The sequence below is a fragment of the Ictidomys tridecemlineatus genome, chromosome 7, assembly GCF_052094955.1.
Source record: "Ictidomys tridecemlineatus isolate mIctTri1 chromosome 7, mIctTri1.hap1, whole genome shotgun sequence".
Classification (NCBI taxonomy): domain Eukaryota; kingdom Metazoa; phylum Chordata; class Mammalia; order Rodentia; family Sciuridae; genus Ictidomys; species Ictidomys tridecemlineatus.
This window is the reverse complement of record NC_135483.1, coordinates 101,940,204-101,967,297: the sequence shown is the minus strand read 5'-3', so window position 1 is coordinate 101,967,297 and position 27,094 is coordinate 101,940,204. Positions and strand designations below refer to the sequence as shown.

The 27,094-nt window shown below is 36.1% G+C and overlaps 1 protein-coding gene across 2 annotated transcripts in view; it reads right to left on the bottom strand.

The window, feature by feature from the left end:
• Positions 1-27,094, bottom strand: part of Cntnap5 (contactin associated protein family member 5) — a 790,097-nt gene that overhangs the window by 584,797 nt on the left and 178,206 nt on the right. For both annotated transcript variants that reach the window (XM_021721849.3, XM_078017259.1), the window contains exon 2: positions 23,389-23,493. In XM_021721849.3, coding sequence (XP_021577524.2) covers positions 23,389-23,493 — 105 coding nt within the window. The remainder of the gene's footprint in view (positions 1-23,388; positions 23,494-27,094) is intronic.

The following is a 27,094-nucleotide window of genomic DNA, read 5'->3' as shown; positions in this document are numbered from 1 at the left end:
ATATAATAAGAATTTATATTAAGGATGGAAAGGAGAAAGTGATGTGAACAGAATTTTCCCTCAAAAAACAATAAAGTCACAAAAAGTGGACCCAAACCTAAACCAAAACAAAATAAAACAAAAAATAGAGGAAGATTTATCATTAAAAAGATTCATTCTAATTTGTCTAGAGAAAATCACATCTACCTTTTGCCCAGCAGGAAAAAAAAAAAAAACCTTAGCTTATTAATCCTCCTGAAATTAACCAAAGTGGAATAGTTGCTGTTAGCATTCATTAACACATCATGTTAAGAATGTTCTGGACCCAAGAGCTTCAGCTTAAGCGCTTTGGATGAAGGTCTGCTCCCTAGGTGATAATTGCCAAGGACTCTCTCCCTTCTGTTGAAGATGCTCCCTGCATTACAGCTAATAGGAGAAATACCCAGGGTTGCTGTGGTTGCTATGGCAAACATTTTGTTCCTTCCACCAAACAATAACTGTGTTTTCACAAATGACCAGAGTGGCCTGAAGATACTATTTGTAGTTTCTTTAAAGACACACACCATGCACACTAGCATCCTGTTTTTGAGTTATTTCTAAATTGGGGTTGAAACATAGATACAAAAGTGTGTATTTAGTAAGTTGAAGATGTTAACAAAGGCAGTGTTGTCTGTAATGTGTTTGAAGTCTTCATAACTATTAACTACAAACATTCCCGTAAATCCTGCACTGAAAGCATATCATCGAAATTTAAATTTAAAAGAAAAAATCGTCTCACCTTAGATTTTTATTGCATTCAGGCTTTTTCAATAGTTTCTCAGACACAGAAATAGAGATGACTTGGAGGCAATGTCTTAGTTTAATTCTAGCATACCCTAAGCCTCATCATCTATGCCCTCAATAATTTGACTTTTGGGGAAAATTGGAGTAAGGAGATGCTGGACATAAAGTCAGAAGAACTGGCACAAGAGCCAGTTCTGCTCCTGAGGTTACTAAATTAGATGAGCTGTTCTCATTTTTGCTCAATAACATAGCCATAATGGTTGGGAAGCTTTTCCGAGACCATACAATCAATAAATGGCCAAGCATGGGATTCAAACCCAGAAAACCAGATCCAGCACCAAAGCTTTGACTCTGCTGCAAAGTACCTCTCAACAGCAGGGACAAATCCTTCTCATGATCATCTTTCTTCTCCCTCTTAATAGCCATTCTCACTGGAGCTGTAATTCACACTTCATGTTGTTTTCCATCTCTCTCTGGATTCTTATGGCAAGCAGCCGTAATATTTTTAATTTCCTTTTTTTAGGGCCAAGAAGTAAGTCCAAGTCATATGTCTGGAGAAAGCATTTCAACCCAGTTCTTCTGATTTCTAGTTCTAAGCTTTTAACGGAGACTAGTCTTAAGCAAGCAAGGGAAAACTCTCATGATGAATTCTAAGCATGTTTTTAAGATAAGCCAAGAAACCTAAGTCTCCCGACTCCTGACCAGTGAATTGCCAAACTTCATATTTCAGGGTAGGATTTTAACATGAAACAGAATAACTTGTAGAAAAAGCAGAAATTCCTCTGTTTCTATAGTGATTTCCACTTCTAGTTCAGAAACAGAAATGATAATTGACTGATGTCACACATTGAAAATGGGCACTAAATGGATTATATACAGGTCTTTCCTAAGAGATATTTCAATGCTATGGTTCAAACACAGTCCATTTAGTACAAGACTAGATGGAACTGAATTATTCACACACAACATATAGTATTTTCCTAGATAATTTGTTTTGAGCAATAGCTTGTCCAGTTTTTCTTTTTTCAATCCCTAAAATAAACCCCTATAGAGAATAAGTGTCCCATTCACATGCTTTCACTCCCATTTTACAAAATTCCCTATAGACTTACATGCATATTCTCACAAATTTATGAGAAACCAGCTTGCAGTACTTGTTACATCTTTAGTTATAAAACAGTTGATACTCCTATAAACTAAGGTGTGAGATTTCTAAGAAAAAATCTACCTACTAATGGTAATGAGTAAAGCAAAGAGGTTCTCACATAAATATTTAATATAGTGTGTGGAAGAGAGATAGTGCCATTCACAAATGTGCTCACAGTATTGGGGAGGGCTTCCTGCTCTTCCCTAAGATTGCTACCAACCATGTATCACAGGATCTTTGGACAGGGATCCTAGAGACTGGAAAGCTGTTGGCTAGAATATGTAGCATCTTTCTTCTGCAAATGGGCAGGTGCAATGGAACTGGATGCTGCAGCCTGGCCCTGGCTAGGAATCCTACACTTACATCCACACAAAGACCAAAGACTTTTAAAAGGGAAAGAAAGTTGGATCTTGATCAGAAACACCATGGGATGCCTCAAGACCAAGATTAGAAGGAGTGGTTCTTTGTATGAGTTAGTTTAAATTCTGTGGATATCAATTTTGAGATAAAGATTTGAATGCATTTAGTTCATTTGGGAAATGACTCCAGAAGGCCAAGAGAGGGTGACAGAGATGAGACATAGAAGAGATCAAAGGCAACCCATGGAACATCATTAAGCTCTCATGTCTGTGGGTAAGTATACTTCCACCTGTGTAGGATGCTCCTGAGTATTATCTCACCCAAGGGGGAAGATGCTGTCACGTTTGAACACCAACTCTTGTTGGTTAGTGACTAAGTCCTGCTGGAGAAATAGTGTTGAAAGCACAGAGACCAAGATCTTGGGCACAAAGGAGGAGATGAAACAAACAGGGTGGGAAGGGGTTCTGCCAGCGATGTTCTTGGGGCTCCACCAAGACCATCCCTAACAGGTAGTTTCATTCCCCAGATATGGGTGCTATCTGACAACCCAAGCCATACCCTTCACAGAGATTTTCCCTTGACCAAAAAGAAGACTTCTTGCTTGAGAAGCCATCTCTTCTTTTACCTGCATCTTAACCACTTTAAGACCAATAGAAGGATGAAAATATCAGTCCCGTAGTCTTAAGGCATGACTGACTTCAGGTTGTAGTCTGTGGTCTAGAACATCCTCTTGGCATCCAGAAGAAACTAGACTTCAGCAGAGACTACATTCTTGACAGATTCCCCAACCTCTGCCTCATCCTGTTTGCCTCACACCTGGTCCCTATGGAACACCCATTATCTATTACTTCAAGAAGACTTTTCATATCACTTCATCTCTGAAAGAAAACAGTTTTTAAGATGCAGTTTTTGGAACAATGTGGTAAAGTCTGAGGGATGTGGTCAATGTCAGCCTCTGTGACAATAGATGTACTTGGCTTCTCGCCTGTTTATATCTGTAATGAGAAAGCAACAGTGTTTTTGATTTTTTATTGCTTTATCTTTGTAGTACTGAGAATTGAATCAAGGGTACCTTTATTAGGCAAGCACTCTACCACGAGCTAAACTTCCAGCCAGATAGCTGTATTATTTTGAAGGATGCTCATGGTCCAGGCTACTTGGCAGTGATGTCCTCCAAAAAGGACATTTCTTTTAAAGACTGGAGCCACCAAGGTTGTGATGGATCAGGAAAGGACAACTGACACTCGGGAGATTTGGAATTTAATCCCAAGGAAGAGTATCTCACATTTATGCATTCTCAGGTTTAGGACTAATTCATATATGAATAAAAAAAAATCCAGACACTTTTAAAAACTTAGGTGAGAAGGTCGTGTATATAAAAATTGAAGATTTTAGAGCTGGTTGTTTAAAATGGTAGATGATATTTGAATTTAAGCTAAATAATTTAAATGAAATAAAAATTTGATACCTTGGGCACATCAGCCATATTCTAGTTTTCAATAGCTGTGTGATGAGTGGGTATTCTGTTGGCTGGTACATGGTGACTCTGTCCTCACAGAAGTTTCTATTGAACAATGTTGCTCTAAGATTTCTCTCATAAAATGGGTGGAAGCTTAGCTCTACTTTAATTTGTCAAATCAATAAACTCTAACTCTATCCATCTCTTGCTCATGCCTAAGGGATTCTTAGTGGATTTTGGTAGCTTATCTATACCTTATTTAATGGATTTTACAATTATTGAGTTCCATCCATGAGCAAAATAGTATAGAAGATTTAACAACAGGGTAAGATAGTCTTCCTGTTTTTAGGTAGATAGAGAAAAAAAATCACTCAAATATCTTTTAAGAGAAAAATCAAGAAGTGGAATTGGAAGTCATTGGAAACTGAAGCTATCATATTGTTAGAATTGCCACTTAAAGCAATTCTTTCATGAGCAACATACTTTGTCCACAGTTGGGCATACTAGATTTAACCTAGTTTCTTGAAGCAATTATATTTGAAAGGAAGGGCCCAGTCTAGTCTAGTGTTTGAGTTAAAAGGGTTGCTTTTTTCCTTAGGGACTATGGAAAAGTTATTTTTGTATTTCCATGAAAATAATGTTTTGAGTGTCTATCCTACCAAGGATCAAATAAAATAGTATATATCAGCTCATCAATGTCATCACTATGGATACAAAATGATTAAACATACATGTGTTTAACTTTATTATAACAAAATCTTCCTTTAGGCTACACCTTTTTATACGAAAGAGAAACTCTGTCATCAGTAAAAACCTCCATCAGAAAGTTACACTTTAGCTTAAAGATGTGTAATATAACCCAACAAAATAGGTGCAGGGCAGGGCAGGGGATAGAGTTAGAGAGTAGAATGCAAATCAAAAGACATCCCACTAAAGTCATTTACAAGCAGTGTTTTAGAAGACAGGGAAAGGTAAAAGACAGGAAAAAGGGAGATAATGTAAATTTATAGGCATGGTCTATAAATATAATTATTTTCTTACTCTCTATGAGGTGATAAGACTAAAGTTAGTCATAGTACTTCCATGCCCCTTGGTAGCTGATTTCTTTCTGGAGTAGAAATACAATCAAATTATGAGTATTTGATCATGAGAACAAACTGCTGGTGAAGTGGGAGAAAGGTTGGGTTTTGGGTCCTGGAAGAATTTAATGTTCTAATTGATGGATCCCAATTTTTATGAGCATCCAAATACCTTGGGAAATTTGGGGAAAGAGGTTTCAGGTCCTACCATTGCTAGTAGAGTTGGCTTGTAGGAGTCCAGAAAATGTGTGTTTCTGTCAGGTTCCTAAATGACATTCATCAAGTTCCTAAATGACATACCATTTTAGTGTTTGAAAGCAAATCCAGGAAGCAAATCCAGAGCGCCTTGTGCCTGGCTGAGAGGGGACAGGCATATCTGGTTCAGGATACTGGTGACACTGAAGATAGTATTGTTGAACTGAGTTACAAGCCCAGGAACCAACACTGTAAACTCCCTTTTATGAAGAGTAGTAAATTTTATTTTTAATTTTTATATTGTTATAATGCAAAACTATAACATAGAGATAAAAAAAAACCTCACAAAACAGGAATTGGGGTATAGCTTAGTGGTATAATGTCTGCCTACCATGCATGAGGCCCTGGGTTCAATCCCAGTACTGGGGGAAAAAAGTAGAAACCCAAACAAGCAACAAAATTTCACAAAAGGAATCTTTAGCCTAATGAACTATTATAGGATAAGCACTCTTATAACCACCCTAACCCAGAAATATAACTAGGGATGTCTGTCAATCTCTGGGTACTTAATCTCAAAGATCTTTTTTTTTTTTTTAGCAATGTGATCTGGATTTTCTATTATTTGTACTCAGATGAATGCTAATAAAGATGCCTTAGAAAAGGATAATAAAGATGCCCTAGAAAATGATCTGATTGTTATGAACATTTTTGTGATTGAGATTCATTAGAAACAATTGCTTCACCAAATACATGATAAGGAGTCTTTGATAATATCTGGATTTTTATCAAACTTGTACATTGATTAGAAACATGAAGTACAAACATAAACAAACAATAGCATTGATGACCATAACTGAGAACAGTCAGTTTGAAACATTTAAGTAAAAGATTTCTAGCAGAGTAAACAGATCAAGTGGATCCTACCTAACTATTCTACATTAGACAAAGTGAGAATATACACATTCAATGTGTGATTCAAAGACACAGTCATGTGCCACACAGCAGCCCTTTGGCCAACCATGGCCCACATATATGATGGTGGTTCCTTAAGATTATAACAGAGCTAATAATTGCTAATACATAGTGAGTTCATAGCCCTTGTCATTTCGTGGTAGAATACATTACTCACATCATTGTGGTGATGCTGGTATCAACAAACCTATGGCACTTCAAGGCACAGAAACATATAACACAGACAATCATATATAGTAGAAACTACTTGATAATAAAAGACCATGCTACTGGCTCATATATTTAAGGTACTATGCATTTCATTATTATTTTACAGGGTACTCTAAAATAAGTAGGTTACTTATTTTAAAAGTTTACTGTAAAGTAGTTCTCCATGTTATACTTGTAGTATTCTCATACGTTTAGGATTTATTGCATCTTTTGATTGCACTGAGAGGCCAGTTGAGTTGATCTTACTATCTAGGCTTGTGCAAGCGTACCCTAAAATGTTTTGCAAGGATGAAACCAATTACGACACACTTTTCAGAATGTGTTCATGTTAAGTAGGATAGAACTGCATCTTACTTACTCCTGATTGTGACACATATTGCAAACTTGGTAGTGTAAACTGTCAATTACTAGAGAAAAATAAGACATTAATAATCCTTCTGTTAATCCCATTATAAGGTTTTTAAGTTTATAATTAACTATAACGAGCTGGTGAACTGAAGAAGCTTTTGTCTCTCTGCAAAGTATTAAAGGCGTCAGGTTGGTGATTCATTGAGCTAGAATATTATGGGGTGCTATTTAGAAATAATGTCAACTTGAACCTTCAAGGGAAATGATCAGCCATCAAAAAAAAAAAAAGGGAGGTAAAGTACCTTCATTTCTCTATCACTTTTTTTTGGACCAAACGGTGAGTTTAGATTTTGGAAGCACTATATTATTAGTGAGCAAAAATATTAATACAACCCATTTCCTAACAAAAATATTCATACAACCCATTTTCTTCTTTCATCAGAGTAATATCAAGCATTTTAGAGTACTATCAAGATGATACAAGAGATAACTGAAGCTTCTACCTGGTTCCTTACCATAAGAAGTTGGCTAATTCTGACACTTTCCATCCTCCCTTACCATACATATTCAGGGTGAATAAGGCGTGGGGGTAATTATTGAAGGAACACAAGTGCAGAAATGCATCAAATTGGTGCTTCTCACATTTGAATGTGCAAATGCAACACTTGTGACAGCACAGGTTCTGATCCAACAGTCTGGGTAAAAGTTCATGTCTTGCCTGTCTAACCACTTCCCTGTGGAACACCAAGTAGTGAGGAAGAATATGAGGCAAGAAAGGGAACAGGTTTTAAAGCATACTCTGCCTGGAGCAGCTAGACATAATAAAAGGAAAGAGAGGCACTGAAAAGAATGAAAGGTCATTTCAAGGGGAGAACAGAGAATCCAGTAAATGATTTCTGCATATCCCAATGTCTTTTTTTTTTTCTTTATTTCAGACAGGGATTGAACCCAAGGGTGCTTAAGCACTCAGCCAAATCCCCAGCGTTTTTTCTTCTTTTTAATTTTATTTTTTACTTTGAGGTGGCTTACAGCCTCATTAAGTTGCTGAGGTGAGGGTGGTTTAGAACGTTCAATCCTCTGACCTCTGCCTCCCAAGCCTTTGGGATTACAGGTTTGCACTACTATGCCACCACCCCCTGTCTTTTTGAACCTATCAAATTATATCTGTATTATGCCTATATCTGTCAATCTGTGCAGATGAAAGACTGGTACTTTCCTTAGCAAGCAGTCATTCTAGACTTGCTGTAAATTGTACCTTCAGTGTTTATTCCTGGTTATCTGGAGCAAGTCCCTAGAGAGCCAATATCATGCTAATTGTGTTTATTAACCCTGATTCCTACATTGCTGCCAATTCTCATCTTCTCATGATTAGTCTGGTGACATCAAACTGAAAACCAACTTCCAAAGGTTTTCCTAGATCCTTAGTGCTTTGTAATCAGTGCTGCCCAAAGGGAATTGGGGGTGGGGAGCATGCATAAATTCTGCACCAAAAGGAGAGGCAAGGGCTTTAAGCCTCTTCGCCCATCCACAGCCCTGGAAGCTGAAAATGCATTGACATGAGCAATCAAATTCTCCATGGCAACAAAATTGTCATGCTAGAAACATACAATCTCAACTTACACAGGCAAGCATCTCAACAAAATATATTCAAGTGAGGAAGAAGGATTAAAATTTCAAGGGACAAATGGCAAACATGACTGTTTGCAAACCGTATTTGAAAAAAAAGTAAAAGAGGATGGGAAAGAGAAATATAAACCTTTCCTCTCGTAGGGCAAAAGATGTCTTTTCCTATTTGCCTTTTAATCGTGTGAAGTAACTTAAATCCTTCCCCTCATTTTCAAGGTCTAAGCCACAGCTCAGCTCAGTGGCTTCATGCTCTGCCACCAGCCCCTGCACTTCCCGCTGACAGTAAGTGCTTCTCAAAGCCCAGCTGACTTAATGCCCGATCAAAAGCTTTCTTGCCACAAAACAAATCACATTTGACAAAGACAGATCCTTCCTAAGCCACAATTATATAGATTGACTTGGCAACCTAAGTTAATGGTGATCTGACCCCCAGCTTAATGTATTTTGTCATTTTATTTTTTTTTTCAAATGTAATTAGGTCTCTTTCTTGCTTTTCACTTTCTTCGTGTGAAATGAGATGGAGGCCAAAGGGTGCGTGTGGAAGGGAGAGAACAAAAATTCCATTTGGCAAATCCCCTCCACAGATGAGATAGCAGTGTAGAGACTATTACAGTTGGGTTTTAACCATCTAATCCCCTTCCTCATGCTGTGAACTTCCCAGATCTTGATTGGCACAGCAATAGCTCAGGTCAACAGCTGTTTTCAAGGGTGCTTTATTTATTTATTTGTGGCTCAGAGAGATTAGTGGGTCCTTGATGGAAACTCATTACACTTTCTTTACGGAAGCTTGGAGGAAGCTCATCGGTCGTCTTTGCCCAGTAAGGCCTTTCCTATATTCTTCCCTTAAACTTTGGGAAGTTTTTCCTTAAAATTTGCCACTGACATTCACCATCCATGTATACTTTCTTCCTGAGTATAGTCATATGTGTATAATGGAATAGCTTGAACACACTGGAAGCAAAGCATCCATTGATTTTCTATGATCAATGTATCTCAATAGTTTCTATGCTTCTGGGGGGATTCAGCAGTTTTACATGTTTGTTGCTCAGGAACGTGCAAGGAACTTTGTCCATGTGAAATAGCTCAGCAGTGATGAGCTGTAATCCTGCCATTGAGCACACTCGTGTCTATTGATCTAGAAGTAATTTTGTAAAAATCATGGGCTTTACAATTTATATTTCATCTCCAAGAGAATAACAGAAGGGTATGGGGGTGGAAGGTTGGATGGCATATAGTAGATGGAATTCATTAATTACTGTGAAAAAATGCACAAATGAATAAATAAGATGTGTTAGGAAAAAGCTAAAATAATTTTAAAAATCATAAGTATGGTGTGTCCTATCAATATCGCCCTGGGCATCATTTTATCAAATCAAATTAGTGATCATTTAATTCTCCTGACAGATAAAGCTATCTTTGGTTTTTGTTGTTTTCTGGTAGATTAGATCTCAGATCCTGTGAAGTTACATGTTAACTTATAATTGTCCATCTAATGGAGAAGATTAACCCCTGAATTTCATTATCCTATAAGGCATGGTAACAGTTGGTTTAAAGTGTCAACTTGATTGGGTAAAGGAAAACCTAAAGAATGGTAATATATTATTTCCCATTATAGGTCTGATTTTTTTTTCCAGAAGCTCCAATTCCTTGAATGACCAGATAAAATAAAAAGGCAGAGTAAAGGTGAATTTGCTGTCTTTTCTGAAGTGTTCTGCTCTTGGACATTAGAGATTCACATTTTTAGCCCTTGGGTTCTGGGGCTTGTATAGGCAGCTCCCAGATTCTCAGGTCTTTGTGTTCAGACTAAATTAAACCCTGGTTTTCCCTGGTTCTCAAACTTGCAGAAAGTGTAGCAGATCCTTCTTAGCCTTGATATGCATGTGAGTCAATTTCGATAATAAAGCTCTTCTTACATATCTATATGTAGCCTATTGTTTCTATGCCTCTGGAAAACCCTAATACAGAAATTTGCTAGTTTTGTATCTACCTAATTACTTTTCTAATAGCCTTTGCTTTCCCCTCAAAATATATCTGAATACCTGGTTCATTAAAACCCTTCTTGAAGCTTCACTATCTTGCTGCTTCCCTCATTAACAAGCTGAGCAATTTTTATGGGTTCATTCTGTATTTGTACGGGAACTATGATTTTAACCTTATTCATAGTCATATGTTTATGTCAAGTATTGCTCACCTATTTTAAACTATTCATTCCCTGGGGATAAAAATAGTGAATGTATATGTTGACTCCAAGTTATTGAGAACTTAAATCCAGGTTAGAAGATATGGTCATGTGTGTATGTATGTGTATATGTGTATGTACAACCTGGTATTTGGATATTTAGGAAGGGAAGGGATTTGATGTTAAACAGTAGAATTGAGCAGACAGATTCACAGTGCCCCCCTGTAGGAGAGAGAGAAATGAGTCTAACTAAAACAGCTCATTGCAATTGGACACTATGAGAAAATCTGTAGAGTAAAAGAGCACATTAGAAGTCGAAGGGGAGATAGAGCCCTGGGTATTGAAAATGGCACAGGAAAAGTAGCTAGAACACTCACAGTAAATTCTTTATTGATTTCCAAGGTAAGTAATGATCTTTTTTGGATATGACACCAAAATCATGGAGAAAAAAGGCAATAAGTGAGACTCATTGGCAATGAGTGAGAATATGTCAAACTAAAAGTTCTATACAGTGAAGGAAACAATCAACAAAGGGAAAGAAATCCTATAAAATGGAAGAAAGTATTTGCAGACTATTTATCTCATAAGGAGTTCATGTCTAATATATATAAGGAATACATACAAATGAATAGTGAAAAACAAATAACCCAATTAGAAAATGGGCAAAAAAAAATCTGAATAGAAAATTTTTTTTCCAAAGAGGACATTCAAATGGACAGCAAGAACAAAAAAAGGTTCTTAGTAGCATTAATGATAGAGGGAATGAAAATCAAAACTATGATGAGATTTTATCCCACATCTGCTAGGATGGCTATTACCAATATGAAAGAAATAAGTGTTGGTGAAGATGTGGATAAAAGGAGTCCTTTGTGCCACTGGTGAGAATATGAAATGACATAGCCATTATGGAAAACAATAGAGAAATTCTCAGAAAGTAAAAAATAGAACTACCATATGATAAACCAATCCCACTTCTGGATATATGTATGAATAATACAAAAAATCAGCATCTCATAGAGGTATTTGTACGTCCCTGGTCACTGTAGCATTATCCTCAATAACAAAGACATGGAAACACTGTCTCAGTGTCTATAAATGATGGATTTATAAAGAAATATAAGTCTGTATGCTCATGTGCACATGTTTGTGTGTGTGTGTGTGTGTGTGTTTGTGTGTGTGTGTGTGTGTGATGAAAAGTTTTTCACCCATAAAAAGGAAAAAATCCTTGCCATTAATGGCAACATAGATGAAGCTGGTGGGCATTATACCAAGTGAAATCACCACACAAAAGACCAATTCTGTATTATCTCTCTCTTTTGTGGAATCTAAAAATGTTGAACTCAAAGTGACAGTGAGTAAAGTAGTGGTTTGTAGGATTTGGAGATGGGGGCAATCTGTCCCTGTTGGTCAAAGGATACTATCTTGCATTTTTTAAGAAAAAATTCTGAGGATTTTAATGATATACCACAGTGACTTTAGTTAATAAAACTTTATCATATACATGAAATTTGTTAAGAGAGTAGGTGCAATGTTCTCTTCACCCTCACACTTCGCCCCTGCAGACACACAGAGATAACTGTAGGAAGCGGTAGATATGTAATCTAACTGACTACACACAAATTATCACATTATACATCTTAAATAACTACAGGTTAGTCCTCAATTATACCTCAATAACACGGAGTGGCGGGGGACCAAGTCAACTAATGAAAATGCCCCCCTCCTGCATTTTTCCTTCTTTAAAGTATCAGAGTAGAGATGACCCTCCAGTTAGGACAATGCTGAGGTGTAGTGGGTAAGATCATGGACCAGTAATAAGACTTCAGTGGTAAAGGTCTACTGTGATCAGTTTTCCTCTCTATACCACAACATTTTCACCTTTAAAACAGAGATAATGGTGACACCCACATGGAAAGCAGTTGTGGAGACTGCATTGATATACCTTAGGGGCTTAGAAGAGTGAAGTTTCTGGTCTGGTAAGTGCCTACTGTGTGGTGGTTGTCATTTATATGCTGATAGTATAAGGTGATGTAAAAGTCTCAATTCCTAGACACACAATCCCTGTATTCAGACACACCAGCCCACATGGGACCCAGGCTACCAGTAGGTCTGGTCCCTCCCTCTACTGGCAGGGCAGACACCCACCAAAGCTTAGCCTCCAGCACAAGACCACCCCTTCCATCCAGCAGACTACAGCGGGAGGTCAAGCCCAGAGGCCCAGATCCACTCACACTGACCTGTGCAGGACCCAGGCTCACAGTAGGCCTGGGTCCACCCCTCCACCGGCAGGCACCCACTGGAGACCAGCCTCCTGCACAGGACCACCTCTTTCCACCAGCAAACTACTGTGCAAGGCCAGGCCTAGCCCAGATCTGTCCACACCAACTTGTGCAGGACCCAGGTCCAGGGTAGGTCAGAATTCGCCCCTCCCCCCACCTGGGAGCCTAAGACTAACCCACTTCCATCTTGGGACACTGCAGTCATCCCATAGCCTTCCCCACGCAGTAGCCCCAAACTTTTCGACAATAGATAGGGCCTAGAAGCAGAGGCATCTCAGAGCAGGCATCCCAAAGAGAGTGTGAGGCCCACTCTTTCAGCCCCATCTCTGTAAGACATTACTTCCATCTTGGGGCACATTAACTATTATCTCAAGTTACCTTGGCTATTGCTGCCACCACCTTTAGATGTAGTAGCATACACTGAGGGACACCAGCAAGTCTGGAAGCCCAACATCAAGGTGGGGTACAGATAATCTGCATGGGTACTACAAGAATAAAGGGAAGAAACTTTAATATCTCAAATCCACACTGCAAGAAAGGAAGACACACAGACAACATGAAAAATAAAAGGGGAGGAAAGTGCCCCAAACAAACCAGTATACTACAATAACAGAACCCATGGACAGCAAAGTTGATGAAAAGTCAGAGAAGGCGTTCAGAAGGTTCATAATTAAAAAGATCTGTGAATTAAAGAATGACCTAAAAGAGCAAATATAAGCAAAACTTATCACTCCAACAAAGAGATAAGAGAGCAAATATAGGTAGCAGAAGATTACTTCAAGAGAGAGATAGAGACTTGGAAAAAATCCAGCCAGAAATCCTTGAAATATAGGATAAAATAAATCAAATAAAAAACTCAATAGAGCACATAACCAACAGACTAGATCACTTGGAAGAATGAACGTCAGATAATGAAGACAAAGTATACAATCTGGAAAATAAAGTTGACCACACAATGAAGATAGTAAGACACCATGAACAGAACATCCAAGAATTATGGGATGGCATTAAAGACCAAATCTAAGGAAGGCACAGAATTTCAAACCAAAGGAATACACAATCTCTTCAATGAGATAATATCAGAAAATTTCCAAAGCATAAAGAGCAAATTGGAAAACCAAATACAGGAGGCATACCAGACACCAAATGTACAAAATTACAACAGATCTACACCAAGGCACATTAAATTGAAAATGCTGAGCATACAGAATAAGGATAGAATCTTAAAAGCTGCAAGAGAGAGGAATCAGATCATATAGAAGGGGAGACCAATTCATATCTCAGCAGATTTTTCAACCCAGACCCGCAAAACCAGGAGATCTTGGAACAACATATACCAAGTTCTGAAATAAAATGGATGCCATCCAAACTAGCAGATTGGATTTAAAAAATCTATGCCTCCAAGAAACTCATCTCATAGGAAAAGACATCCACAGACTGAAGGTGAAGGGTTGGGAAAAATCATACCACTCACATGGATTGCAGAAGCAAGCAGAGGTTTTCATCCTCATACCAAATAAAGTAGACTTCCAACTAAAGTCAATCACAAAGGATAAAGAGGGACACTACATACTGCTCAGAGAACCATACACCAACAAGACTTAACAATTACAAATATAAATGCCCCAAATAGTGAAGCATCTATGTTCATCAAACAAATTCTTAAGTTCAAGAGTCAAATAGGCCACAACAAAACAATTTTGGGTGACTTTAACACACCCCTTTCATCAATAGATAGGTTTTCCAAACAAAAGCTGAACAAAGAAACTATAAAACTCAATAATACAACAAATAACTTAGACTTAACTGACATATAGAGAAATTTGATCCTTCACTGACAGAATACACTTTCTTCTCAGGAGCACATGGATCTTTCTTTAAAATATACCATATACTATGCCACAAAGCAATTCTTAGCAAATATAAAAAATGGAGATACTACCCTTCATTCTATCAGATCATAATGGAATAAAATTAGAAATTAATGAGAAAATAAGAAATAAACCCACTCCAACACATAAACTAATAACTAAATAATATGCTACTGGATAAACAATGGGTTGCAGGAGACATCAAGGAGAAGATTAAAAAATTTTTAGAGGTGAATGAGAACACAAATACAACATATCAAAATCTCTGGGACACTATGAAAGCAATTCTAAGAAGGAAGTTCATTGCATAAAGGTCATTCCTTAAAAGAAAAAAAGTCAAAAAATAAGTGACTTAACATTACATCTCAAAGCCGTAGAAAAAGAACAAGTAAAAACCAAAAACAGTAGAAGACAGGAAATAATTAAAATCAGAGTTGAAATCAATGAAATTGAAACAAAAGAAACAATTCAAAAAATTGACAGAACAAAAAGTTGTTTCTTTGAAAAAATAAATAAAATTGACAAATCCTTAACCATGCTAACAAAGAGAAAGAGAGAAAACTCAAATTACTAACATATGTGATGAAAAAATATCACAACAGACACTACAGAGATACATAAGATAATTAGAAATTATTTTGAAAACTTGTACTCCAATAAAATAGAAAATATTGAAGACATCAATAAATTTCTAGAGTCATATAATTTGCCCAAGTTGAATCAAGATGATATACACAATTTATACAGATCAATTTCAAGTTGAAATAGAAGATACTATCAAAAGTCTACCAATCAAGAAAAGCCCAGGACTGGATACACAACCAAGTTCCAAAAGACTAAGAACTAAATACTCCAATTTATTTCAGGAAATAGAAAAAGAGGCAGCTCTTCCAAGCTCATTCTATGAGGCCAATATCACCCTGATTCCAAAACCAGGCAAAGACACATCAAAAAAAAAAAAAAAAGAAACTTCAGATCAATATCTCTAATGAACATAGATGCAAAAATTCTCAATAAAATTCTGGCAAATGGAATACAAAAATATATCAAAAAGATTGTGCACCATGATGAGGTGGGATTCATCCCAGGGATGCAAGGTTGGCTCAACATAAGGAAATCAATAAATGTAATTCATCACATTAATAGACTTAAAGATAAGAATCATATGATCTCAAGAGATGCAAAAAAAGCATTTGACAAAATACAGCACCCTTTATGTTCAAAACACTAGAAAAATTAGGGATAACAGTAACATATCTCAAAGTCATAAAGGCTATGTATGCTAAGCACTAGGCCAACATCATTCTAAATGGAAAAAAAAATGAAGCCATTTCCTCTAAAAACTGGAACAAGACAGGGATGCCCTCTTTCACCACTTCTATTTAACATAATTCTTGAAACACTGTCCAGAGCAATTAGACAGATGAAAGAAATTAAAAAGTTGCACATAGGAAAAGAAGAACTCAAATTGGCACTATTTGCTGATGATATTACACTATACCTAGAAGACCCTAAAATTTCCACCAGAAAAATTCTAGAACTAGTAATGAATTCACCAAAATAGCAGGATATAAAATCAACACCCATAAATCACAGGCATTTCTGTATATCAGTAACAAATCCTTAGAAAGGGAAATGAGAAAAACTAGCCCATTTACAATAGCCTCAAAAAAAAAAAGTAGTTGGGAATCAACTTAACATAAAAAGGTGAAAGACTTATATTATGAAAATTACAGAACCCTAAAAAAAGAAGTAAAATAAGACCTTGGAAAATAGAAAGATCTACCTTGCTCTTGGATAGGCAGAATTAGTATTATTAAAATGACCATACTTCCAAAAGCATTGTACAGATTTAATGCAATTCTGATCAAAATCCCAATGACATTCCTCATTCCACGTAGAAATAGAAAAAGCGATCATGAAATTCATCTGGAAAAAGTAAGAGAGCCAGAATAGCTAAAGCAATCCTTTACAGGAAGAGTGAAGCAGGTGGCATCACAAAACCAGACCTTAAACTATACTACAGAGCAAAGCAAACAGCAAGGTATTGGCACCAAAACAGACTGGTAGACCAATGGTACGGAATAGAAGTCACAGAGACTAACCTCAAAACTACAATTGTCTTATATTAGACACAGGGGCCAAAAATATGGGTTGGGGAAAAGACAGTCTCTTTAACAAGTGGTGCTGGGAAAAGTGGAAATCCATATGCAACAAAATGAAATTAAACCCCTATCTCTCACCATGCACAAAACTCAACCCAAAATGGATTAAGAATTTAGGAATAAAACCAGAGACCCTGCATCTAATAGAAGAAAACGTAGGCCCTAATCTTCATCATGTGGGATTAGGACCCAACTTCCTTCATAAGACTCCTTTGGCACAAGAATTAAAACCAAGAATTAAAAAATGGGATAAATTCAAACTCAAAGGTTTACTTTCAGCAAAAGAAACAATCTGTTTACATCTTGGGAGCAAATCTTTACCCCTCACACATCAGATAGAGCACTAACTAATCTTTAGAGTATATAAAGAACTCAAAAAGCTGAATCCCCAAACAACAAATAATCTAATCAATAAATGGGCCAAGGACCTGTACCGACACTTCTCAGAAGATGATATACGATCAATCAACACATATATGAAAAAATAAAATGTTCATCATTGATAGCAATTAGAGAAATGCAAATCAAACTACTCTAAGATTTCATGTCACTCCAGTCAGAATGGCAGCTATTATGAAGACAAACAACAATAAGTGTTGGCGAGGATGTGGGGGAAAAAGGTACACTCATACACTGCTGGTGGGACTGCAAATTGGTGCAGCCAATATGGAAAGCAGTATGGAGATTTCTTGGAAAATTGAGAATGGAACCACCATTTGAACCAGCTGTCCCTCTCCTCGGTCTATACCCAAAGGACTTAAAAACAGCATACTACAGGGACACAGCCACATCAGTATTTATAGCAGCACAATTCACAATAGCTAAACTGTGGAACCAATGTAAATGTCCTTCAATAGATAAATGGATTTAAAAATTGTGGCATATATACACAATGGAATATTACTCATCAATAAAAAATAATAAAATTATGGCATTGCAGGTAAATGGATGGAGTTAGAGAAAATAATGCTAAGTGATGTTACCCAATCCCAAAAAACCAAATGCCAAATGTTTTCTCTGATATAAGGAGGCTGATTTATAGTGGGATGGGGAGAGGGAATTTGGGAGAAATAGATGAACTCTAGACAGGGCAGAGGGGTGGGAGGGGGAAGGGAAGGTGCATGAGGTTAGAAATGATGGTGGAATGTTATGGTCATTATTACCCAAAATACATGTATGAAGACACGAATTGGTGTGAATATAGTTTGTATACAGCCAGAGATATGAAAAATTGTGCTCTATATGTCTAATAAGAATTGTAATGCATTCTAATGTCATTTATAAATTTAAAAAAATTTAAATAAAATAATCCCTGTATTCAGGAAGAAGATGGTTGACATCTCCAAGGAAATCTGAGCACATCGCAGATTTCACACCTTGTGGTGCAATGTACTCTTTGGGCTATATTTGATGTCTTTCCACTCATAAAATTAAAGGGAAGATTTAAAGGAATCCATGTGGAAAAGGAGTTTTCATTGCTATAATTTCTTCTGGATCCTGACAATGGACAAAAATTACATCAGACTGGTTTGAGAAGCAGAAAATTCAGTCTACTTTTACTAATATGTCCAATTTTAATTAATGCTATGGGTTTTCTTCCATAACTTATTTTTTTATCCATTCATATTACAAAATTTATTCTTAATAACATTATTATAATCGCATGTATGTTTTATACTAACATGTATATTATAGTATATATTCAACATATGCATGTATTTTATGTATATTTGTACATACAAGTGTATATTATTTTATCCATTCATATATTATATATAGTAGGTTCTTTTTATCCTTGAGTTTTGCATTTGAGGATTCAAAAAACTAGGGACAGGAAACATTTGAAAATCATGGCTTATGAATTGAACATGTATCCACTTTTATCCTTGTCATTATTCCCTAGTAAAATATAGTGTAACTATTTACATGGCATTTACATTGTATTACGTATTATAAGAAATCCAAAAATGAATTAAATTATACAGGAGGTTGTGCATAGATTATATGCAAATCTATATCATTTTATCTAAGAAACTTGAATATCCATAGATTTTGGTATGCATTGGGGTCTTGAAACCAATGGATACTGAAAGATAACTATACATATATATTCATTCTATTACGTGTGTGTATGTATGTGTGTATCCATGCCCAACCCTATATGTGTACTTCTGTATACATTAATTCTACTTTTATATATTCAATATTTGTATATATTTTAAATTTTCATGCCCTACTAAAAATATACTAGATAGCATATATGACTTATTTTATACATACATATATATCCATAAATAGAATCCATATAAAACAATATTATAATATCATTATTATCATCAGTGACATATGTTAGGTGTTAATTAATATCACAGGTTTCAATTATAGTCTGCTTTATCTATGTCAACTCTTTACTGATAGTGTTTGTACCTATTCTTGCCAATTTTTGCATGATGACTAACAAACTGAAGGTGCTCAGTAAACAGTCACAGAAGGGTTTGTTACCCATGAATTCATCCTATGTAGTGGTTTGCCACTATCATTGTATTCTAGAATCACTCCGAAAGCATTTATTTATTCACTTGATTGGCATCTTTGCTTGAATCTCATCCCAATTAATTCAGATATTTGGGATATAGGCTCAGGCAATGCTCCCTGTAAAGCTCTCCAGATGATTCAATGGTGCTGTGAAGGGAAGGTTGGGCCCCACAGAAGGAAGGGAATTCCATGTTGGAAGATGAAGTCAATGCATCCCAACAGTAGGACTGAATTTATTCAACTTTCAGGATTTAGACTGTTAAGAGAGAGGAGAGAAGTGGAATTTCCCTATTCACACAGACATAGTGGCCTTGGGCTGAGGCATCCAGCCTCCCTATGAACTGGAGCAGGGTTATTATCTATTGCAGTGAAGACACTTGTTCCTAGTCACTACCACTCCAATAAGGAAAGAGCTATGACCAGACCCACAGTTTCTCAGGAAATGCCCAGGGGTTGAATGGAATTGAGACAAACTATCCCAGCAAGCCCTGTTGGAAATGAGTTTCCCCAACTGCTTCTTCCTGAAAGAACAGTGGACCTCCTTGCTCTACTCCAGTTCTCTGTCCTGCAGTGGGAAAGACTTTTTTGGTTATACAAGTCTGGTTTCTTTCTACACATAATGCTACAAGGCAGTCATTCTGAGCCTACTTCACAGATAAAAAGCTGAGATCAACAGCAGGTAAGTGACTTGAAGTAACTCAAAGTAACTTGTAACTTTTATAAGTGTTACAGTCTGAACTGTAGTGGATTAGTTTCTCTTTTTTCTTTTTTTTCTGGTTGGATATTTTTTTCATTATTTATATATAACAGCAGGGAACCACCATTTGAGACAAATATCTCTCTCCTCAGTCTATACCCAAAGGACTTAAAAACAGCATACTACAGGGACACAGCCACATCAATGTTTATAGCAGCACAATTCACAATAGCTAAATTGTGGAACCAACCTAGATGCCCTTCAGTAGATGAATGGATAAAAAAAAAAATGTGGCATATATACACAATGGAATATTACTCAGCAATAAAAGAGAATAAAATCTCTTTCTTCTTTCTACTTCACCCTCTTTAATCTGTACCTGTGAATCAATTTGCTAATGTGCTGATTGTGAAAATGAGACTTAGATTCAGATTAATTAGGTTTGAATCCAAGTATTTTCTTTTGTAGCTGTGTGATTTGGGGTAAATCATGCAACTTCTCTTAGCCTCAGGGACCCTACTTGAAGTAAAAGGTTACATTGCTTATTCTAAAACAACTTTGTTACCTCTATCATGATATTGGTAAAATTATTCATAAAATTTATAGCACAGAATAATCATCAAAGGTCAGTGTTATTATAAAATTTTATTAATATTTTTCTGTTATCTCTCTAATTGGACATTCTTTTGCTTTTAGAATAATGCAATCATCCCTTGGAATCTGTAGTGGTTTGGTTCATGGTCCTCCTCTGGTACCAAATTCCGTGAATGCTCAAGTCTGTGATATAAAATTATGTAGTATTTGCATACAACATAAACACATTTTTGCATATATACCTTAAATCATCTCTTTGATGATTTATAATATCTCTTTGATCTTTACAATACCTAGGATGTTGTAAAGTGCCAGGTAAATTCTTGTTATCCTTCAATGTTTACAGAATAAGGACAAGAAAAGAAAGTCTGTACATGTTCAGCACATAAGCAGTTTTTAATAAATATTTTTGAGTGTTCAAATATGAAAGATTGTCTGTATTCTTAAATGGCTTTCTCAAATAAATTTTGACCCTTGCTGGCTTTTAAATTACTGGTCTCATTATATTCAAAAATGAAATATAAATGAAAGCTTTCACAAATTAAATCTTTCATTACTTAAAAATACACACTTAAAAATCACAAAATCACTTATTAAAATGTACTCCAGAATGCAATGATGATTCAACAATGAAAAAATTTACTAATGTGGTTGGGCCAACATACCAATGAAATAATGGTCAAGAGAAATTAATATGAACTCTAAAATAGACCCCAAAAGGGTCTTTTGAAATTTCATACATTTTTTTCTTCACCTAGGAGAAAGTTTATAACTTTAATCAAGTATTCAAATGTTATCAGATAATTAGTCTTTATACCTAAAGTAATTCAAATATCACCTTTTATATCTTTATATCTCTCATATACATTATAAAAATCAACACCCATATATTATTAAAGTATTATTCTATAGAAAGGGAGACTATTATAGATGTAAATGATTATTTTATGGTCTTCAAGTTCTCCTATAGTAATGTCCAGACATCCAATATCGCATTTGTTAAGGGGATTTTACATCAGAGACTAGTTCAGAGTGTCTACCCTGACTTCTGTCAGCATTTATAGAGTTACATACTAGGTACTTAACCACAGTTATCTCCTACTACTAAGATTATAGATTGAATTCTTACTTTGAATTTTAATGGTATTTTGAATACTCTTAAAGATAGCAATATTAGTTTTATAGTAAAATTAAAGTTGGGAATTTTAAATAAACTTCATTATTCTATAAACTTGTTATAATAACATGTTTGGGTAGTTATTTATGTTAGATACACAAAGTATAAAAATAAAGCAAATTCCTTTTAAAAGTCACTTTTGAAAAGGCTTCTTAATAACAAGAATCAACAAATGGGACTTACTTAAACTAAAAAGTTTTTTTTCTCAGCAAGAGAAACAACAAGAGAGGTAAATAGGGAGCCTACATCATGGGAACAGATTTTTACTCCTCACACTTCAGATAGAGTCCTAATATCCAGAGTATACAAAGAGCTCAAAAAATTAGACAATAAGATAACAAATAACCCAATCAACAAATGGGCCAAGGACCTGAATAGACACTTCTCAGAGGAGGACATACAATCAACAAGTACATGAAAAAATGCTCACCATCTCTAGCAGTCAGAGAAATGCAAATCAAAACCACCCTAAGATACCATCTCACTCCAGTAAGATTGGCAGCCACTATGAAGTCAAACAACAACAAGTGCTGGCGAGGATGTGGAGAAAAGGTACACCTGTACATTGCTGGTGGGACTGCAAATTGGTGCGGCCAATTTGGAAAGCAGTATGGAGATTCCTGGGAAAGCTGGGAATGGAACCACCATTTGACCCAGCTATTGCCCTTCTCGGACTATTCCCTGAAGACCTTAAAAGAGCATACTACAGGGATACTGCCACATAGATGTTCATAGCAGCACGATTCACAATAGCTACACTGTGGAACCAACCCAGATGCTTTTCAATAGATGAATGGATTAAAAAAATGTGGCATTTATACACCATGGAGTATTATGCAGCACTAAAAAATGACAAAATCATGGAATTTGCAGGGAAATGGATGGCATTAGAGAAGATTATGCTTAGTGAAGCAGGCCAATCCCTAAACAACAAATACCAAATGTCTTCTTTGATATAATGAGAGCAACTATGAACAGAGCAGGGAGGAAGAGCAGGAAGAAAAGATTAACATTAAACAGAGACATGAGATGGGAGGGAAAGGGAGAGAAAAGAGAAATTTCATGGAAATTAAGGGAGACCCTCATTGCTATACAAAATCACATATAAGAGGTTGTGAGGGGAATGGGAAAATAAACAAGGAGAGAAATGAATTACAGTAGATGGGGTAGAGAGAGAAGATTTGAGGGAAGGGGAGGGGAGATAGTAGGGGATAGGAAAGGTAGCAGAATACAACAATTACTAATAGGGCATTATGTAAAATTGTGGATGTGTAACCGACGTGATTCTGCAATCTGCATTTGGGGTAAAAATTGGGAGTTCATAACCCACTTCAATCTAATGTATGAAATATGATACGTCAAGAGCTTCGCAATGTTGTGAACAACCAATAAAAAAATAAACTAAAATGCATAAACAAATTTAGTAAAGGTGTAGGATACAAAATCAACATACAAAATCAGTTGCATTTGTAGTCATTAACAACAAACTATTTTTTTTAAAAAGTCCCATTTGCAATAGCATGAAAAAATACTTAGTAAAAAAAAAGGCATTCTCTGGATTTCTGTTATGTAATGGGAAGTATGATTCTGTTAAATTTTAACCCTTGTCCTTCCACATCTTCTGAACAAGCCTTTGGACATGAACCCAGTATATGAAATGATCACTTTTTCTCCTGTGTTCGTGGTATTCTCATTTGGCACTTGGCGTGGGGATTTTTGTTCCTTCTACTTACCAACTCTCCAGTTGAGCTGAGCTGCACTGGGGGTGCCAGTGAGATCTGAGGAGCTGGAAAAAGCCATTGGAGACAGCAGGGATGCTAATGGGTCATCACAGTTGTCTACAATGACAGGAAGAGAGAGAAAAAGAGATTAGATTTCCCATGAAGAGGGCAATCATGACATTAAGGACCATCATTTATTAATCAATTTCTCTGCATAAAGTCAGGCCCCACTTCCTTCCTTGTGTTATTGCATCTACTCCTCACAAGAAGTCTGAAGGACAGGTGTGATTTTCTTTCACAGATGGTGACAATGAAGCTCAGGGTTTCTTGTAGGTTGTCTGTGGTCCCAAGACTCACGTAGGAGTGTTTCATCCACCTAGGTGGGTCTGACTCAAAAGCCCAGCTATCCATGCATTCCTTTAATTGACCATTTGAGCAAAGCATTGATTAATTACACTTGTACTTATTCTATAGAAAGGGAGACCATTATAGATGCAAATGTTTATTTTCTGGTCTTCAAGTTCTCCTATAGTAATTGTATCTAGAGGTATAAGATTGTTTCGAATTGCTAACTCTCTGCTTTGTGAACACCACTGGAAAATAAGTTACTCATCTTAGCTCATTTATAGTGTATACAGCATTAGAGAATAGTCTCAGAGGCTTTTTCTTACAGTCTTAAATTTGATATTCACTTCAATAGCTACCATCCCAACTATTCTAAATGTGATATGCATGTTTTCTAAGGCTTCTTTGATAAAATCCAAATATGAGACAGGTGGAGGCTCAGGCATAGACATGGTACTGACTCCTTATATGTCCCTCTAGATTGATATGAATGCCATGACCATCCAATTTCATATAGAGGACCCTGTCCTTCACTCTTAGCATATTGACACTTTGGTTACAATGTTGTACCCTCTAAAACTCATATTGGGATTGAATTGCCATTCTAGCAATGTAAACAAGAGAGAACTTCAAAGGATAATTAAGCTGTGAAGACTCTGTTCTCACTGGTGGGTTTTATGCCTTAAAAAAGGGCTTTTGGGAATGTGGTCTCCTACACTCTTGCCTTCTACCATGTGATCACAAGGCAATTAGCTCTTGTTAGATACTAGAACCTTTATATATGACTTTCTAGTTTCCAGAAATGTCAACCAATACATGTCTATTCATTATAATTTACCTAGTTTTAGGTATTCTGTTAGAACAGCACAAAAGTGGCTAGAACAATAGATCATCTTAGTCTTATATAATAATTCCTTATTTTGTTTTTATCTTCCACTAGGTAGCACACTCTTTGTGGGCTCCTGGCAAAGAATCTGCAACATAATATGTCCTGAAGAAAAGTTTTTGTAAAGGATGGTATGGTGAATGATGAAGGAAGAAAGGAAGAGAAGAAAGGATCAATCAATCAATCAATCATCAGCCTCACAGTACCAAAATTCTTTTCCTTTTTTTTCCATGTTGTAAAAAATTGATTCTGCAGAACATTAAGAAATGACTTCATGAGACCTAGACATACCTCATTCAAAACAAAATCAAAATGTGCTGTTCAGTTTGCAGGTAAACTTCTTAGGAAACTTTGGTTTGATACATTCACATTGGCTCATGCTTGATTATCTAACAAATTCTTAGAGACCTGCATTTCAGCTAATTGCAGGAAAAATTAATTAGAAGCATAAGAATTAATTTCTTGTTTGTTAAGAGTGCTAAAAAAATCAACTGGCAAAGTGTATTTTGAGTTCTCTCCAAACAGAAATGTTTGAAAAATATTTTGAGGTATTTGACTAATATGAGACAACACCAGATCCTCACTGGAGAAAGAACATAGATGTCACTACTTTGGTATCTCTGTAGTTTTGGTCACTCTGTGAACAGAAAGCAAAGCATGTGACTGCTTCACTCCTGGTATAAGACACAAATGTTAGGTGATGATTGCTCACCTCAAAGCACTTGCTTGAAAACACATTTTTACTTTATTTATATATTAGGAAACAATTTAAACATATGTGGATGTTGCAATTTACTTCTGACTCTTATCATCAGAAAATATCAGATAAATACAGAAAAATGAACCTTAGATGTATATTCCAAACACACACACACACACACACACACACACACACACACACACACACATACACACACACACAGTTATCAAATATAAAAACAGAATTTAAAATTCACTACTGTGTTATGAGCTTCCCTCATTGACATCTGTAGTTATAACTATCATTCCATTTCATAAAAACACCTTTCTATCACTTTGCAAAAACGCAAGCCCTTCTGACACCCAAATCCACAAGAAAACTGTGAATCTTTTAAAGGCAAAGAAACCTATTTATTACAGCATTTATGTATTTCTAAAATGTTTAATATGCCTACAACCCTGCTATCATTTTATTAGGTTCTTATATTCTATGTGTCATCGATGCCTTTTGAGTATGGTGCTCCTAACCCTATTTTACCTTAATCCCTTTCTTTTTTTAATTTTTTTTTTAATTTGTTTTAATTAGTTATACATGACAGTAAACTGCACTTATGCACTTTGATATATCATACATAAATGGGATATACTTTCTCATTTTTTCTAATTGTACATGCTGTGGAATTGCATCTGTCATGCCATAAGCCCTTTCTTATAAGATTTTTTATTGTACAATTAAACACTTGTGTTTATAAATACATATACTATATTGCAGCAGTATCAACTATACTTGTGTAGAAATTTCAAGTCATCTCAAGTCACACATCACTCAAGAAACAACCCTGGAGTATAATTTTTTAGCTCATAGACCTATCAGAAATATAAAGATGTAAACAAATAAAGAAACGGGGAAGTTTAGGAAATGTTCACCAAGCATAGAGCCCAGCTGCTAAAACTGGTACTCACTATCTAAACTTTCAGACAAGTGATCTTTGCCATCTCCTCCAACCCTCTGCCCTTCCCTCCTTCACAAGGCACTGGCCTTAGGGAGGACTCAGCTTCCAGGGCCCAACGGTGGCAAAGCTGTCACACTTCCTCCTCTGAAAACGGCTTGCCCTGTGTCTCAGCCTCTGAGGTTAATGGTTCCATTTCAGAAATAAGTAAATACGTAAAACACAATCTATGCCAAGGGAAAGGCATTTATTGTTTTAGGGTGCACCCCCTCACACACTCTATGCATTTCAACAGTGGCTTTGAGAGAAACTATCTGAACTTCAACTCCTTGCTCAAAATAGGATAAGAGTGGGAAATTTTCAAATTAGAAAGGAAGAAAGATGGCGTCCCTCTCCATCTAGAGCAGAGACATAGTTCTCTCTGCCATCTCTAAGTCAAGTGAATAACTTGATAACCTCATCTAAAAGAGACTGGAACATGACTCTTCTCAAAAGTGTTTACAATATAAACATCCTAAATCTAAAAATGGGTATGATTTTAGACAGGGTTCCAATTCTTAAAGCAGAAGATAAATGACCCAGCATACCTGAAAACAATCATTAGGTTTTGTTTTATTTTATTTTATGATTTGGAATAGCCTGGGATAGTGGAAAGTATCTGGGTGTCTAGAACTAGGAGATCCTGGTTCCTAGATTTGTTTCTTCTTTTGACTCAATGATTCAATATAATAGATTCAAGTGAATTCAACTTTATTTTCATTGTCTGTAAAATAAAGAATCATCTCTGCCAAATACATTTATAGAATCATTTTAAAGATGGAATTAGAATAGATGAGGG